This window comes from Pelobates fuscus, chromosome 1 (assembly GCF_036172605.1).
Source record: "Pelobates fuscus isolate aPelFus1 chromosome 1, aPelFus1.pri, whole genome shotgun sequence".
NCBI lineage: Eukaryota > Metazoa > Chordata > Amphibia > Anura > Pelobatidae > Pelobates > Pelobates fuscus.
In genome coordinates this window covers 183,247,159-183,260,559 of record NC_086317.1, presented here as the reverse complement: position 1 = coordinate 183,260,559, position 13,401 = coordinate 183,247,159, and the positions used below count along the sequence as shown (strand labels likewise).

Here is a 13,401-nt window from a genome sequence, read left to right as displayed (position 1 = left end):
TGTAAATCTATATGCCCCCAATAAAGCTCCCATAAGGTTTTTAAATAAACTGGTGAATAAAGTCGAAAAAATTAAACAAGGGAAAATAATATATATGGGAGACTTCAACTGTATACTAGACCCTGATATGGACAGAAATAAATTAAAAACAAATGAGAACAAGAGACAGTTAGAACAATCCTCCCAAAAATTTAACGAGGTAATTAAAAAGGCAGGTCTTATGGATATTTGGCGCATATGGCATCCTATGGAAAGGGATTATACTTGTTTTTCCTTCCCGCATCAGGTATATTCAAGAATAGATTACATATTGACAGAAATAAATATTGTTAGAAGGGTCAAGAAAATTCTGATCACTAATATCCCATGGTCAGATCATAATGCTCTAATTTTGGAAATCAAAGAAGAATTTGCCAAAACTAGATCTAACTGGAGATTGAATGAATATTTGTTAAAAAAAACACAAAATGTGGACACAATACAAAAGGCTATAGAAGACTATTTCAGAGAAAATAATAATTCTGAGATCTCCTTATCTACGCTCTGGTGTGCGTTTAAATGTACAATCAGGGGAAGCTTTATAAAAATGGGCACAGAGGAAAAAAAAAGAAACTTACAAAACTTGGCACAACTTTATATAGATCATGATAGATTGGAAAAACAGAATAAAAAAAAAATATCGTTTGAAATAAGTAAAGAATTAAAAAAAATAAAAGAGAGTATTAATAATATATTGATAAACAAATCCAACCTTGCGTTAGAACGTTTAAGAAGAAACTGGTATTATAAAGGGAATAAAGCGGATAAACTACTAACAAATAGATTAAAAAAGGAAAAAATTATTTCTAAAATAAAAATAAACGGAGAAGAAGTAGTCCTGTCGCCAGAGAAGATCGGTAACGCATTTCAAAAATATTACGCAGAACTATATAATCTACCCGGGGGAAACAGTACTGATGATATTTCCAAATTCTTTACAGAACTCAAACTCCCGTGTATAACAGAGGCTCAACTGGAAGTATTAAATGAACCTGTCTTACAAAATGAAGTAGAATCTGCAATTAAAAAATTAAAATCAAAAAAAGCACCATGACCTGATGGGTTTAGTAACTGCTTTTATAGAACCTTTAGGGGTAATATAATAGAACCTCTTACCAAACTATTTAATGACTTTATGTCATACGGAAATATCCCCAGCGAATTGTTAAAAGCCCACATAGTTCCAATTCCAAAGCCTGGGAAAAATTTGGAATTAGTAATAAATTATAGACCTATTTCATTACTTAACAGCGATATTAAAATCTACTCTTCTGTTCTAGCAGACAGGTTATCTAACGTAATAACTAGTATTATTCATCAAGACCAGGTGGGGTTTATATCCAGTAGAGCCCCAACTTCTAATATTAGGAGATTGATAGATGTGGCAGATTTGGCAACCAGACACAAGATCCCCCTCCTTGCCCTGTCATTAGATGCCGAAAAGGCCTTTGACAGGGTAAGGTGGGAGTTTCTGGAGAAAGCCCTATCTGGCTTCGGAATTCAAGGTAATATCACCAGGGCTATCATGGCTTTATATACAACTCCAACGGCTAGGGTAGTGGGAAGCGGATTTTCTTCCGAATGGTTCCAGTTAACAAATGGAACAAGACAGGGTTGTCCCCTGTCCCCACTATTATACCTGATTAGTCTTGAACCATTAGCACACAAAATCAGAGCGGATGACTCTATAAAAGGAATAGAACTAGAGAAGGAATCATTAAAGCTTACAATGTATGCAGACGATGTGGTACTTACTCTGAGAAACCCCGTGAAATCCATGGAAAAGGTCATGGATTCCATAGAGGAATATTCATTCTATTCAGGATATAAATTAAACTTAAGCAAGTCTACAGCACTTTCATTCAATCTCACGTTGAATATTAAACAAAAGTTATTTGACAAATTCGGATTTAATTGTGAAAAAAAAACCATGGAAGTTTTGGGCATAGAAATTACTAATGAACCGAATAATATGATGGAACAAAATTTTTTAAGGCTAATGAAAGATACAGCAAAAACCCTGAATAATTGGAAGGGAATTGAAGTATCATGGTGGGGGAGAATAAATATTATAAAATTCTATATATACCCAAAGTGGGTGTATCTCTTTGGCATGCTACCCCTTTACTGTTCAGAAAGCTGGCTATCTTTAGCACAATCAATTATTAATAAATTTATTTGGGGTCAAAAACGTCCTAGATTAAGTAGAAACCATTCAAAAGTAAAGATAAAATCGGGTGGACTGGGAATCCCACAATTAAATCATACTTGGAGAGTTTGTAACATAGCACAAGCAATAATAACCCAATCCGATTTAGCAAAAGAACAAATTTGGTTTAAAATGGAACAGAGTCTACTTAACGATGAAATAAAGGAGGATATATATTCTCTTTTCTGGAAGACAGACCATAGAAAAAACCTTAGACAGGGTAATTATGATAAGGGCTTGATCCTAAACAATTTAATCCCCATATGGTATAAATTAAGAAAAGATCTAGACTTACAAGACAAACTGCTTACTAGCATTGATTTTAGACAGCTGCAAAAAAATATAATGGATCTAAACATCCAGAGCTGGATCAATGCAGGGGTTAACAAAATCAACAATATAATAGATAATGGTAAGATAAAAGATTTTAATACTTTAACAGACGAATATAAGCTACAAGCTAAAGAGATATTTACCTATATGAGAATAAAGGGGTATCTTAAAGAGCACTTAATAAAAAATTATTCAGCGAAACATTTAATACTGGAACAATTATTAAAAGACCATACTATTATTAAAAAGTTAGTCTCAAAGTGTTTTAATTTAATCGAAACTGACCCGGAAGAAATTATTGGCCTAGTGATATCAAAATGGGAGAAGGAAATAGACAATAACATAAGTTACGATGACTGGATGAAAGCACTGAATTTGACCATAAAAAATGTACACTGTCTGAACTTAGTGGAACTCCAATACAAAATCATGAATAGATGGTATTTAACGCCAGATAAACTTGCTAAAATGTACCCGAATGCATCGGATAAATGCTGGCGCTGCGGGGAACATAAGGCAGGAATGTTACATATATGGTGGGAATGTGGTGAGATAAAAAGATTTTGGGATATGGTAACTATGAATATTGAATCATGGACAGGAATTAAGGTCGACAGGAAACCACAGTTATTTCTGTTACAACTATATATGTCTCAGAATTTGGATCAATATGTTGTCCCGATAATCCATACACTGTTAGCAGCTAAAATATCAATTGCTAGGAAATGGAAAGCCAGAGAAATCCCAATATGGGAGGAAGTAAAATCACAATTAATCTATCAGTTGAAAATGGAGATAGGGATAGTTAAAGAACCAAGTACTTTAAAAAACTGGCTAGGTATCATACAGGAAAATTAGTCTATAGATAAACCCTGCTTACATTTGATATAAAGATAGCTAGATGCTTTAATAGGAATGTAAAATTACTAAATTAAAATCTAATCTGACTCAAGAGAGCCCTCAGTCTGGACTTTTTGTTTATCTTTGTTAATGTATAGTCAATGTTTTGTATGTTAGATATGTATACACTTGAATTTTTTTATCATGTAATTGCAATATGAGAAAATGGTAATGCATATTATGCTGTATATGTTTTATATAATAAGAAAAAGAATAAAATATTAAATAAGTAAAAAAAAAAAAAAGAAAAATGCAAAAAATGTCACTGTAACTGACGATATCGTAGTTGTAATACATTTTACTGTTTCGAAACACTAATATTTGTGTTCAGCGAAGTCTTCAGAGTAAAACAGTACCCCCCATGTACAGGTTTTATGGTGTCTTGGAAAGTTACAGAGTTAAATATAGTGCTAGCAAATTAAATTCCCTGAACCTTCAGCCTGGGTTGTCAGGCAGGTCCTGCAAATTGTATTAGCTGTTGCACTTGGCACTATATGTGTAGATATTTTACAACTGTTTAGATTAGCATTACAGTTGCACTTCATTCATTCTGTCTTGATATATTCACGCTGACAACTGCTACTCTTTTCTACACTAGTTGTCAGACAGTGTAGCTGAACACATATGGTGAGGACGTTTCTATTGCTACACGTTGCCTTGGTGATCGCTTTTTTTGCGCTACCATGGCAACGACGGTAGCGTTACGTGGTGACGTCATGCAAATAGGCGGGGTTTATTTAATTTTACACTGTTTTAACATTTATTTTTATTTATTTCAGACAGTAGGGGTCATTACAGGCACTCCTCTGCTGGCTATGCCGTCCATGTGATCGCGAGGTGATCGCGAGGTCCTCGCAAGGACCTCGCGATCACATGGCCCAGGAGGCCCGAAGAGGACGGAGGGGGATTTCCTGGGCTCCCAGGTGAGTCTCCATACCGCGATCGGGTAAGTACATAAGATCGCAGGGCGTTCTATGCCGCCCTGCGGTTTTTAGAGCCAACTAAATAAGGACGGCATAGAACGCCCTGCGGTCTTAAGGGGTAAATATCTTACTGCATTTAAGGCAAGAAAGAAAAGACACAGACTGTAGTGGTTTGAGCAATGCAGTGACAGAGCACTCCACTATAACCACTACAGCAAGTTGAATTGGTTATGCAGCTTGGAGAGGTCTGCTTAAGTGTGCAACCTGATTCCGTTACCAACATACCTGGCTGTAAAGAAACTCCCTGACTTTACAGAACTGAGTTTGGTAGTTATTCTTCAAAATAATCTGACACCAGCGCAGTCGTAGCTCAGCATTGGTGGCTTCTGAGATGTTTGGATATTGCCTTCCCAACTCTAACACATTACCTGGACAAACAGGGGAAAGTGTTAGAAAAACAACCAGTTGAAATACAAATTCAAATCTAGACTCAAACCATTTATTTCTCAATGTGTTATTTCAAAGAAAAAGAAGCGTTTTTCACAAAACATTGGTTTTGGTTTGAACTTTTACTGTGTGATTAGAATAAGTGTGACAAATGAAAGTGATAAATACCTATAATTCTATATATAAAGCAGGAGCAGGAAGAGCCTAGAATTATAAAATCCAGTTTATTCATCTCGTACAACTATTAAAATACCAATATGTAATGGAAAAGTGTAACCATGCTTAAATCTAGTAGTACAAACCTTAAGCATGACAGCCAGTATCTACGTGTTTTGTTTCCCCAACTTTATCAGGACACAAAATATCTATAATCCTGCCAGATACTAGGATTGTGGTTATGCTCCCTTAATAAAGGCGAATAGAGCTGAAACGTTGGGGGCTATATTTTTTTTTTACCTATTCACCCTCCTCTCATGTGCTTTAACAGGTTCTATTACTTTCGGTATGTACTTTTTGGTTAATACTCCCATACAGGTATAAAAAAAAAAAAAAATAGAAAATTCTGCATTTGTGGTATTACCACTCAATCTGCATATTATAGATTTATTATTCCTGATCTTTATCTTTTGTCTTAGTCAGTGCTTGCATATTTATTGTATATGTTTGACTATATTTATACTTTAAAGGGACACTGCAGTCACCTGAACAACTTCAGCTTAATGAGGTTGTTCAGGTGAGAACTATAACTCCCTGCAGCCTCTCATGTAAACACTGTATTTTCTGAGAAAATACAGTGTTTACATTGAAAGCTAGGAACACCTCAAGTTGCAGTCACTCAGACTGCCACCAGAGGGACTTCTGAGTTGATGGATGCGTAATTCGCATCCATCCACTCAGATCTGCTGTCAGCAGAGCACAGGGCACTGTGCACGAGCATCCTGTCTCCCCTGAGGCTGTCAGCAGCGCTTGGGAGTCTTTTCGAGCTGACAGGCTGAAGGAAGGAGGATGCAGAGATCTCCTGACTTCAAACTGTAAGTACACTTATTTTAAAAATTTAGAGTGAGACAGTGAGTGAGAGTGAGACAGTGAGTGAGAGTGAGACAGTGAGTGAGAGTGAGACAGTGAGTGAGAGTGAGACAGTGAGTGAGAGTGAGACAGTGAGTGTGAGACAGTGAGTGAGAGTGAGACAGTGAGTGAGAGTGAGACAGTGAGTGAGAGTGAGACAGTGAGTGAGAGTGAGTGAGAGTGAGACAGTGAGTGTGAGACAGTGAGTGTGAGACAGTGAGTGTGAGACAGTGAGTGTGAGACAGTGAGTGTGAGACAGTGAGTGTGAGACAGTGAGTGTGAGACAGTGAGTGTGAGACAGTGAGTGTGAGACAGTGAGTGTGAGACAGTGAGTGTGGGCGAGACTGAGTGATTGTGAGTGTGGGCGAGACTGAGTGATTGAGCGAGACTGAGTGATTGTGAGCGAGACAGTGATTGTGAGAGTGGGCGAGACAGTGATTGTGAGAGTGGGCGACTGAGTGAGTGTGTGTGTGGGCGGGTGGCGGGGGGGCGGGTGACTGAGTGTGGGGGCAGGTGACAGTGTGGGCTAGTGACAGTGTGTGTTGGTGACTGAGTGTGGGCGACCAAGTCACTGAGTGTGGGCGATCGGCGACCAAGTCACTGAGTGCGGGCGACTGAGGGCGGGCATCAGTGAGTGCGTGCGACTGAGTGTGGGCGGGCTGGTGAGTGATTGTGACAGAGTGTGGATGGGTGACAGAGTGAGGGCGGGTGACTTAGTGACTGTGGGTTGGTGACTGAGTGATTGTGAGTATAGGCGGGGTGAGTGTGGGTAGGTGGCTGAATGTGAGTGTCGGCGGGTGGCTGAGTGTGGGCGGGCAGGCGGCTGAGTGTGGGCGGGCGGCTGAGTGTGGGCGCCGGGTGCGTGGCTGAGTGTGGCTGTGCGGGTGAGTGAGATTAAGGGATGGATCCATCCATGCCTCCTATCCATCCATCCCTCCCTATCCATCCATCCCTCCCTATCCATCCCTATCCATATCCACCCCTCTCCATCTGATGGATGGATGGAGAGGGAGGAATAGATAGGGAGGGATGGATGGATCCCTTTCCCTATCCATCCAGTCATCCGATGGATGGATAGGGAGGGAGGGATGGATGGAGAAGGAGTGATGGATGGATCCCTATCTATCCCTCTCCAGATGAGGATCTCACGGTGAATATGCTCCCTATCCATCCATCCATCCATCCATCCCCATCCTTCTCTATATCCAGCCATCTCCATCCCTCCCTATCCAGCCATCTCCATCCCTCCCTATCCATCTCCATCCCTCCCTATCCATCTCCATCCCTCCCTATCCATCCGATGGAGTGATGACAGTGATTGTGAGTGTGGGCGGGTGGCTGAGTGTGGGTGGGCTAGTGATTGTGAGTGTGGGCTAGTGACAGTGTGGGTGGGCGGGTGAGTGAGTGTGTGCTGGTGAGTGTGATTATGAGTGTGGGCTAGTGACTGAGTGTGTGCTGGTGAGTGAGTGATTTTGAGTGAGGGCGGGTGAGTGAGTGATTGTGAGGGTGGGTGGGTGACAGTGTGGGCTGGTGACTCAGTGATTGTGAGTGTGGGTTGGTGACTGAGTGTGGGCGCTAGTGAATGAATGATTGTGAGTGTGGGCGGGTGAATGAGATTGAGTGAGAGTGAGGGATGGATCAATCTATCCCTCTCTATCCATCCAATGGATGGATGAATGGATGGATGGAGAGGGAGGGATGGATCCCTCCCTATACATCCCTCTCCATCTAGTCATCCGATGGATGGATGGGAAGGGAGTGATGGATGGATGGAGAGGGAGTGATGGATGGATCCCTATCCATCCCTCGATCTATCCGATGGAGGGATGGATATAGATTGCATGGATAGGGATACCTCCCTATCCATCTGATGGATGGATCCCTCCCTATCCATCCCTCTCCATCCAGTCATCCAATGGATAGGGAAGGAGGGATGGATGGATCCCTATCCATCTCTCTCCATTGATCCATCCGACCTGTCTTTCTTGCTTTTATATGTTGACTATAGTGATCCTTTAATTTGACAGTGTTAATACCCGTTAGGTGTGTTCCTGTACAATAAAGTGCATTGTATTTTAGCTGGTTGTGCTCCTCTTTTCAGTATAATATTATTGTACTAGGATTGTGGTTACCATGCATTCTAGTGTTATCACTGAGCAGATATTTACACTGAAAGCATAGAGTAAAAAAAAAAAAAAAAAAAAACAACAAGGAACGCTATTAATTTGCTTCCACTGCATTAATACATTGATCCTTAGTATTACTTTATATTTGTCTCCCACCTGCAGGCAAAGGTGATTTCTCCAGAATTTTATCCAAGAAGTATATACATTGATAAGTTTTCCATACTGTAATGTCCTCTTTTCTAATAGCATCCATGTCCAAGGGGGTGGAGGACCATAGTACTGCAAGTTCTTCTGCTGGCCTCATAAGGACATCACCAGGGGATAAGTCGGGCAGAAAAGGTGGCCAACCAGGGGTATTTAACCAACAATCAAACTCCAGACCTATAGATGAAGCAAATATTTTAACCAAAAAAAGCTTAATCTACATAGCATCATATTTACATAACTTACTAATGTAATATTAATGTAAATGCTCATAACTTGAGCGGACAATCAGAGGGATGTTTCACATGGAAAACAAGGGAAATTAATTGAAATGTCTACTCCCAACAGAAACATCCACTTTACTTCCTTCACCTCTATTCATCCCATGCACTTTCCTCAAACATATCAACTTTTTCCTCCATCAACTCCTAAAGCCACAAACATTTAGATCTTACTCCCATTTTCTCCTTTCTATCCTTTTGTTTCTGGGAGCTGGTGAGGTCTCAAAAAAAAAAAACAAAAAAAAAAAAAAGCAACTCTGATACTCAACTCCCTTCTTCACCCACCTGTGACCACCTCCCAAACTAAACTTCCAGCTGATCGCTTTGCGTGCTATTTTATTCTTTGCAATTCTTTACTTTTGCAATACTACAAGCTGAGCAAAACATGACAATAAGAGTACACGCTTTAATAAAAAGTAATATAAATATAATAACAATAACAATAGGTAATTACATGCTAAACAAGCATGTTTAAAAAACAAACTTCGTAAAAGAGAATATAAACTAGACATGCATAAAACAGGCTATAAACTGCCATAAAGAAGTCTGCAAAAAAAAGAAAAAAGAAAAAAAGAAAGGCTCATATAGTTGCCTAACATTAAGGGTAATGGCTCCTGAGATGCAGAGCATAAAAAGACCAAGTGATATAACACAAGAGGACTCGAGACCTTGAAAAGAAGAAGCAATTGGTAAACTATAGATAGGGCTATCAAACATTGCAGTGGGACCATAATTGTAGGAAGTACAGAACAGTGTTTAAACCAGATCAGTCCTGATATGTCAGTCAATACCCAAACTAGGTGTACCCTGTTTGCAGGTCCAGAATGGAAGTCTATGATATTCCCCAGCAGTACTCTGTCACACAGTACTAAATTGATATGGCACATGCTGCCATTCCTTTGCCCATTGTAGGTAAAGATAACCAGAAGCGGACCCCAGCAAATCTCCTGTACCATAAACCCCTTGGTCTGCATGTTTGGAGGCTAAGGTGCATGGATAGTTGCTTAGGAGGTCGCCACTTTGCATATGGAGGACATCTTTTATTTCTGCCCAATCTCCTATAGGGTCTAGACGTGCCACCTCCAGAGTTGAGGTGATTTTCTGCAGTCAATGTCTCCCTGCTCCGGTTTCTACATCACGCCTCTCCTGTAAGCGAGCTTGCGTGTTATATTACTACCAAGATTAAATCTGTTAAGGAATGAATACATTTACAACAATCTAGGCCTTCTCCCCAGCTGCTTAACAGGAGGTGACCGTTTCTCCTTTTCTCTCGCCCCACTACTTATCTGCTTGTTCTTTTCCCACCTTATGAGATCTTTCTCCCCTTGTCTTGTGTCGTCCTCGCATATCTTCAACTGCTCTCTTGTTCTGCTCCCTTTAAATGCTCTACTGTCTTACCTATCCTCAAAAATACATCTCTTCACCAGTCTTCCCCATCTAAGAAGTGTCCCATAGCTTTCCTCCCTTTCTACTTCCAGCTTCTGGAAAGACTTGTCTTTACACATCTGGCATGCTTTCTTAACTGAAACACTCTCCCTGATCCTCTTTAATCGTATTTCCGCCTCCTCCGCTCTACAGAGACTGCTACGATCAACACAATAGGTATAACAGATGGTCTGAAACACATGATTGGGCAGTTAACTTAAGTGGTTACACATTATTTAGGAAGGATAGCAAAATCAGGAAAGGTGATAAAGTATGTTTGTATGTCAATCATGAGTTAAAGTCAAATCTTAATCAAGTGAAATGTAACAAAGAAAATGTAAAAGCTTTATTGGTAGATATTTGCTTGGTGGAAAAGAAGGGAAAGTGAATTTTATGGCATGACAGGAGACTTCATATTTGCTTATCTTTCTTTACTGAAACCTCCAGCAGCAAATAAACAGTTAACAATAGATAGATAAAAAAAAATCAATCAGAGAGCATGACAGTAGTATGTATTGTAATCAGGCTTCTCCCAACTCTTCTTTCTTTGCTGCTCGCCTCCCAGGTGAGTCTATTCTAATTATAGTCTCCAACATTTAGACTTTTATTTATATATGATATATTTGTGATATTATATTTTCTTTACTGCAGATTTCTGCCAAACGAACACTATACAATTCTGTGGCTGTCCACCACATATTAAATTGATTTATTATTCAATTCACACAGGTGACCCCTGTATTTTTAATTTGTTTGAGCCTTACAATTGGGTGACCCCCTGTTTATATAGATCTAGACTCCCTAACCAATAACATTTTGTGGGTGTACCCCACTGCATCAATTTGACTTTTCAATCAACTTTATTACACCAATATTTGTGGGTGATCCCCACCTATGCTCTATAAGTGATGTGGTTGGCCCCACTTTCCTTAATATTTCTAAGTGGTTAACCCCACTTTATTTACGTTGGGTGACCCCCACTTATTATTCATCGTGTGGTAACCCCCCCCCCCCATATCTGGGAGAACCCCAATATTTCTACATACATATTACTGGGTGAACCCCATTTGCTACTGGTGAACCCAGTCATTTTATATATCTGATCTCATTTTCAAATATATACTTTGTTTTATAGCTTGTACATAGTTATTTTAATACATTTATTATAGAATGTCTGAGCAATCAGACCCTACAATCTCCGCTGAGCTTCGTGCTTGGCTCTACTCCGCTATAGCGGACTCTATTCCTAAGGCTATAGCAGCCTACCGTGAGCAACCTTTAAGCGTCTCACAAACTCCTGCTCATGCAGATTCTGATTCAGACAATTCTCATATGTCAGATCATGAGGAAGCCCCGCGTAAGCGCCCTTGGAAAGGGGACAGTGCGTCAGCAGGCAAAGGTAAAGCACCAGCTAAATCTGTCAAGTTACCTTTAACACCACCTGTGTTAAACAATGTAGACCCTCTAGAGGGTTCTACTTCGCACCAGAATCTCCAGGTTCTGGACGAATATTATACCGACTATACAGATGAGGATCTCACGGTGAATATGCCCAGAGATTCCTCTTCCTCTGAAAACATTTTTTATTTTTACACAGCCTACTCAGTCAAGAAATGACTGACAATATAAAGACTCCTGACCAGTCTACCGACACACTTCTGGATGCATCTGGCAACCCCTTTTTTGACCCACGTATTATTCAGCAGCCACCAGAGCAATTTCTGCAAGATGTAGCTCCGCAAGCCATTAGAAAAAGAGATTAGAACAAAATTACAAGCTAAATGTCCCCGGTCCACCATATCGGGTAAAGTGGCCTTAACTCCTGAATTCGATCCTCTCTTGGTCACATTCCTAACTAAATTGGGGAAAGAATGCGCAGAGGTAAAGAACAAGGTTTCAAATCGGCACAAGGTAAACTCTTTGATGTTGCCGGACCATTGATCCAAATTGTTATTTTGGCTGAAGAAGCTCTCACGAGCGGTGAATTAGACCCGCACATGTGCTATGCATCCTAGGTAACACCAATGTGGCTATCTCTACAGAGAGACGTAAAGGTGCGTTGTTCAAAATAGACACCAAATTGGTCAACCTTAGCAATAAAGAATTGGGTCCAGACGCAAATGGTCTGCTCTTTGGGGATAGTTTCATGGGAGACCTGAACAAGCACATCTCAGTGTTCACCTCCCTGAATAGAGCACAATCATCCCTACGCAGGGTATTTCGCTCATATAATCGTTTTTCTGGGAGAGCTGGTCGCTTTCGAGGATGTGCCACTAGCAGAGCTGCCTTCACAGGCTACAGGCCTCGACCAAACGACAACTGGAACATGAGCTTTACCTGCCCTCATCACAGACAGCTGTTTCCAAATAGAGGGTCCTAACAAGGACATGGATCTGTTTCACTGCGCGGTCGCACATTATTCAAATGTACCTATTGTAGGCCGCTTAACCAATTTTTAGCAACTGTGGACAATGCTCTCTCTGGACCCATGGATATTATAAACAGTAAGGGGTTTCAAAATAGATTTCACAACCTATCCAATCCAACGACCCCATTGTGGGGTCCACAACAAACTAAACTGCTTTGCATCAGCGATATGTTTCTGGTCCGCAAGAAGACGTGAGTTTTCTGTCCAGTCATCTGAGGGACCTGAACCAAGACATCATGTTTCGGCACTTCAATATGGAAGGCATCCATCTTCTATGAGACCTCCTCTGCGTGGGAGACTGGTTCTCCCACTTCAATCTCAAGGACACATGCCTCACTGTCGGTCACTCAAAAACATCGTCCTTTTCTCCAATTCCATTGGCTATGTAACAAACCACCTCTTTTACAGGTAGGATTTTGTCACTGATCTTGCAGTAACCACAGCCTTTTAGAGTATATTCAAAGTCCAGGACACATTCAGCTCGGTTTTCCGGTTTTTATTTTGGCAAGAAAAACAGGTGCTTTAAATAATAATAAACAAACAAAAATTCCTTGCTCTTACTAGACAGAAATCACTATCTGTAATTGGGTGGCTTTCCCACTTACCAATTTTCCAAAAAAAACAACAAATAGCTTTGCAATAAACACAATTGTTGTTCTCTCTCCTAGCTGGCTTTTTCTCCCTCACTCTGCAGCAGGCTGATCTCTTCTTTTAAAGGCCTGTCTGTTAATTGATCAGCTACAGGTGAGTGCCAATTAGTTAATTCTGAAGCTAAATCAAAATTCTGGTCTGTTACAGCAACTAGTGCTGTTGGAGCATTGGCCCACCCTGCTCTCCAAATGCTCCGCCCCAGGGACCCATAACGTGTTTTGCAGAGCATCAGCAATGTATATTGCAAACTTTAACATCTCTACCTGGGGCATTTAACTGAAAATTCTGTGGTTGCTGTTTAGCAAATCAGGCCTGATGTATCTTCCATCAACCACTATACCACTTTTCCGCTCACAGCTACAAGACATTT

At 40.4% G+C, this 13,401-nt stretch overlaps 1 protein-coding gene across 1 annotated transcript in view; it reads right to left on the bottom strand.

Annotated features, from left to right (window-relative positions):
* The window catches only part of RNPEP (arginyl aminopeptidase), a 134,354-nt gene that overhangs the window by 27,589 nt on the left and 93,364 nt on the right, over window positions 1-13,401 (bottom strand). The window contains exons 9-10 of the mRNA XM_063453165.1: window positions 8,199-8,423; window positions 4,690-4,832 (exon numbers count right to left, since the gene is read on the bottom strand). Coding sequence (XP_063309235.1) covers window positions 4,690-4,832; window positions 8,199-8,423 — 368 coding nt within the window. The remainder of the gene's footprint in view (window positions 1-4,689; window positions 4,833-8,198; window positions 8,424-13,401) is intronic.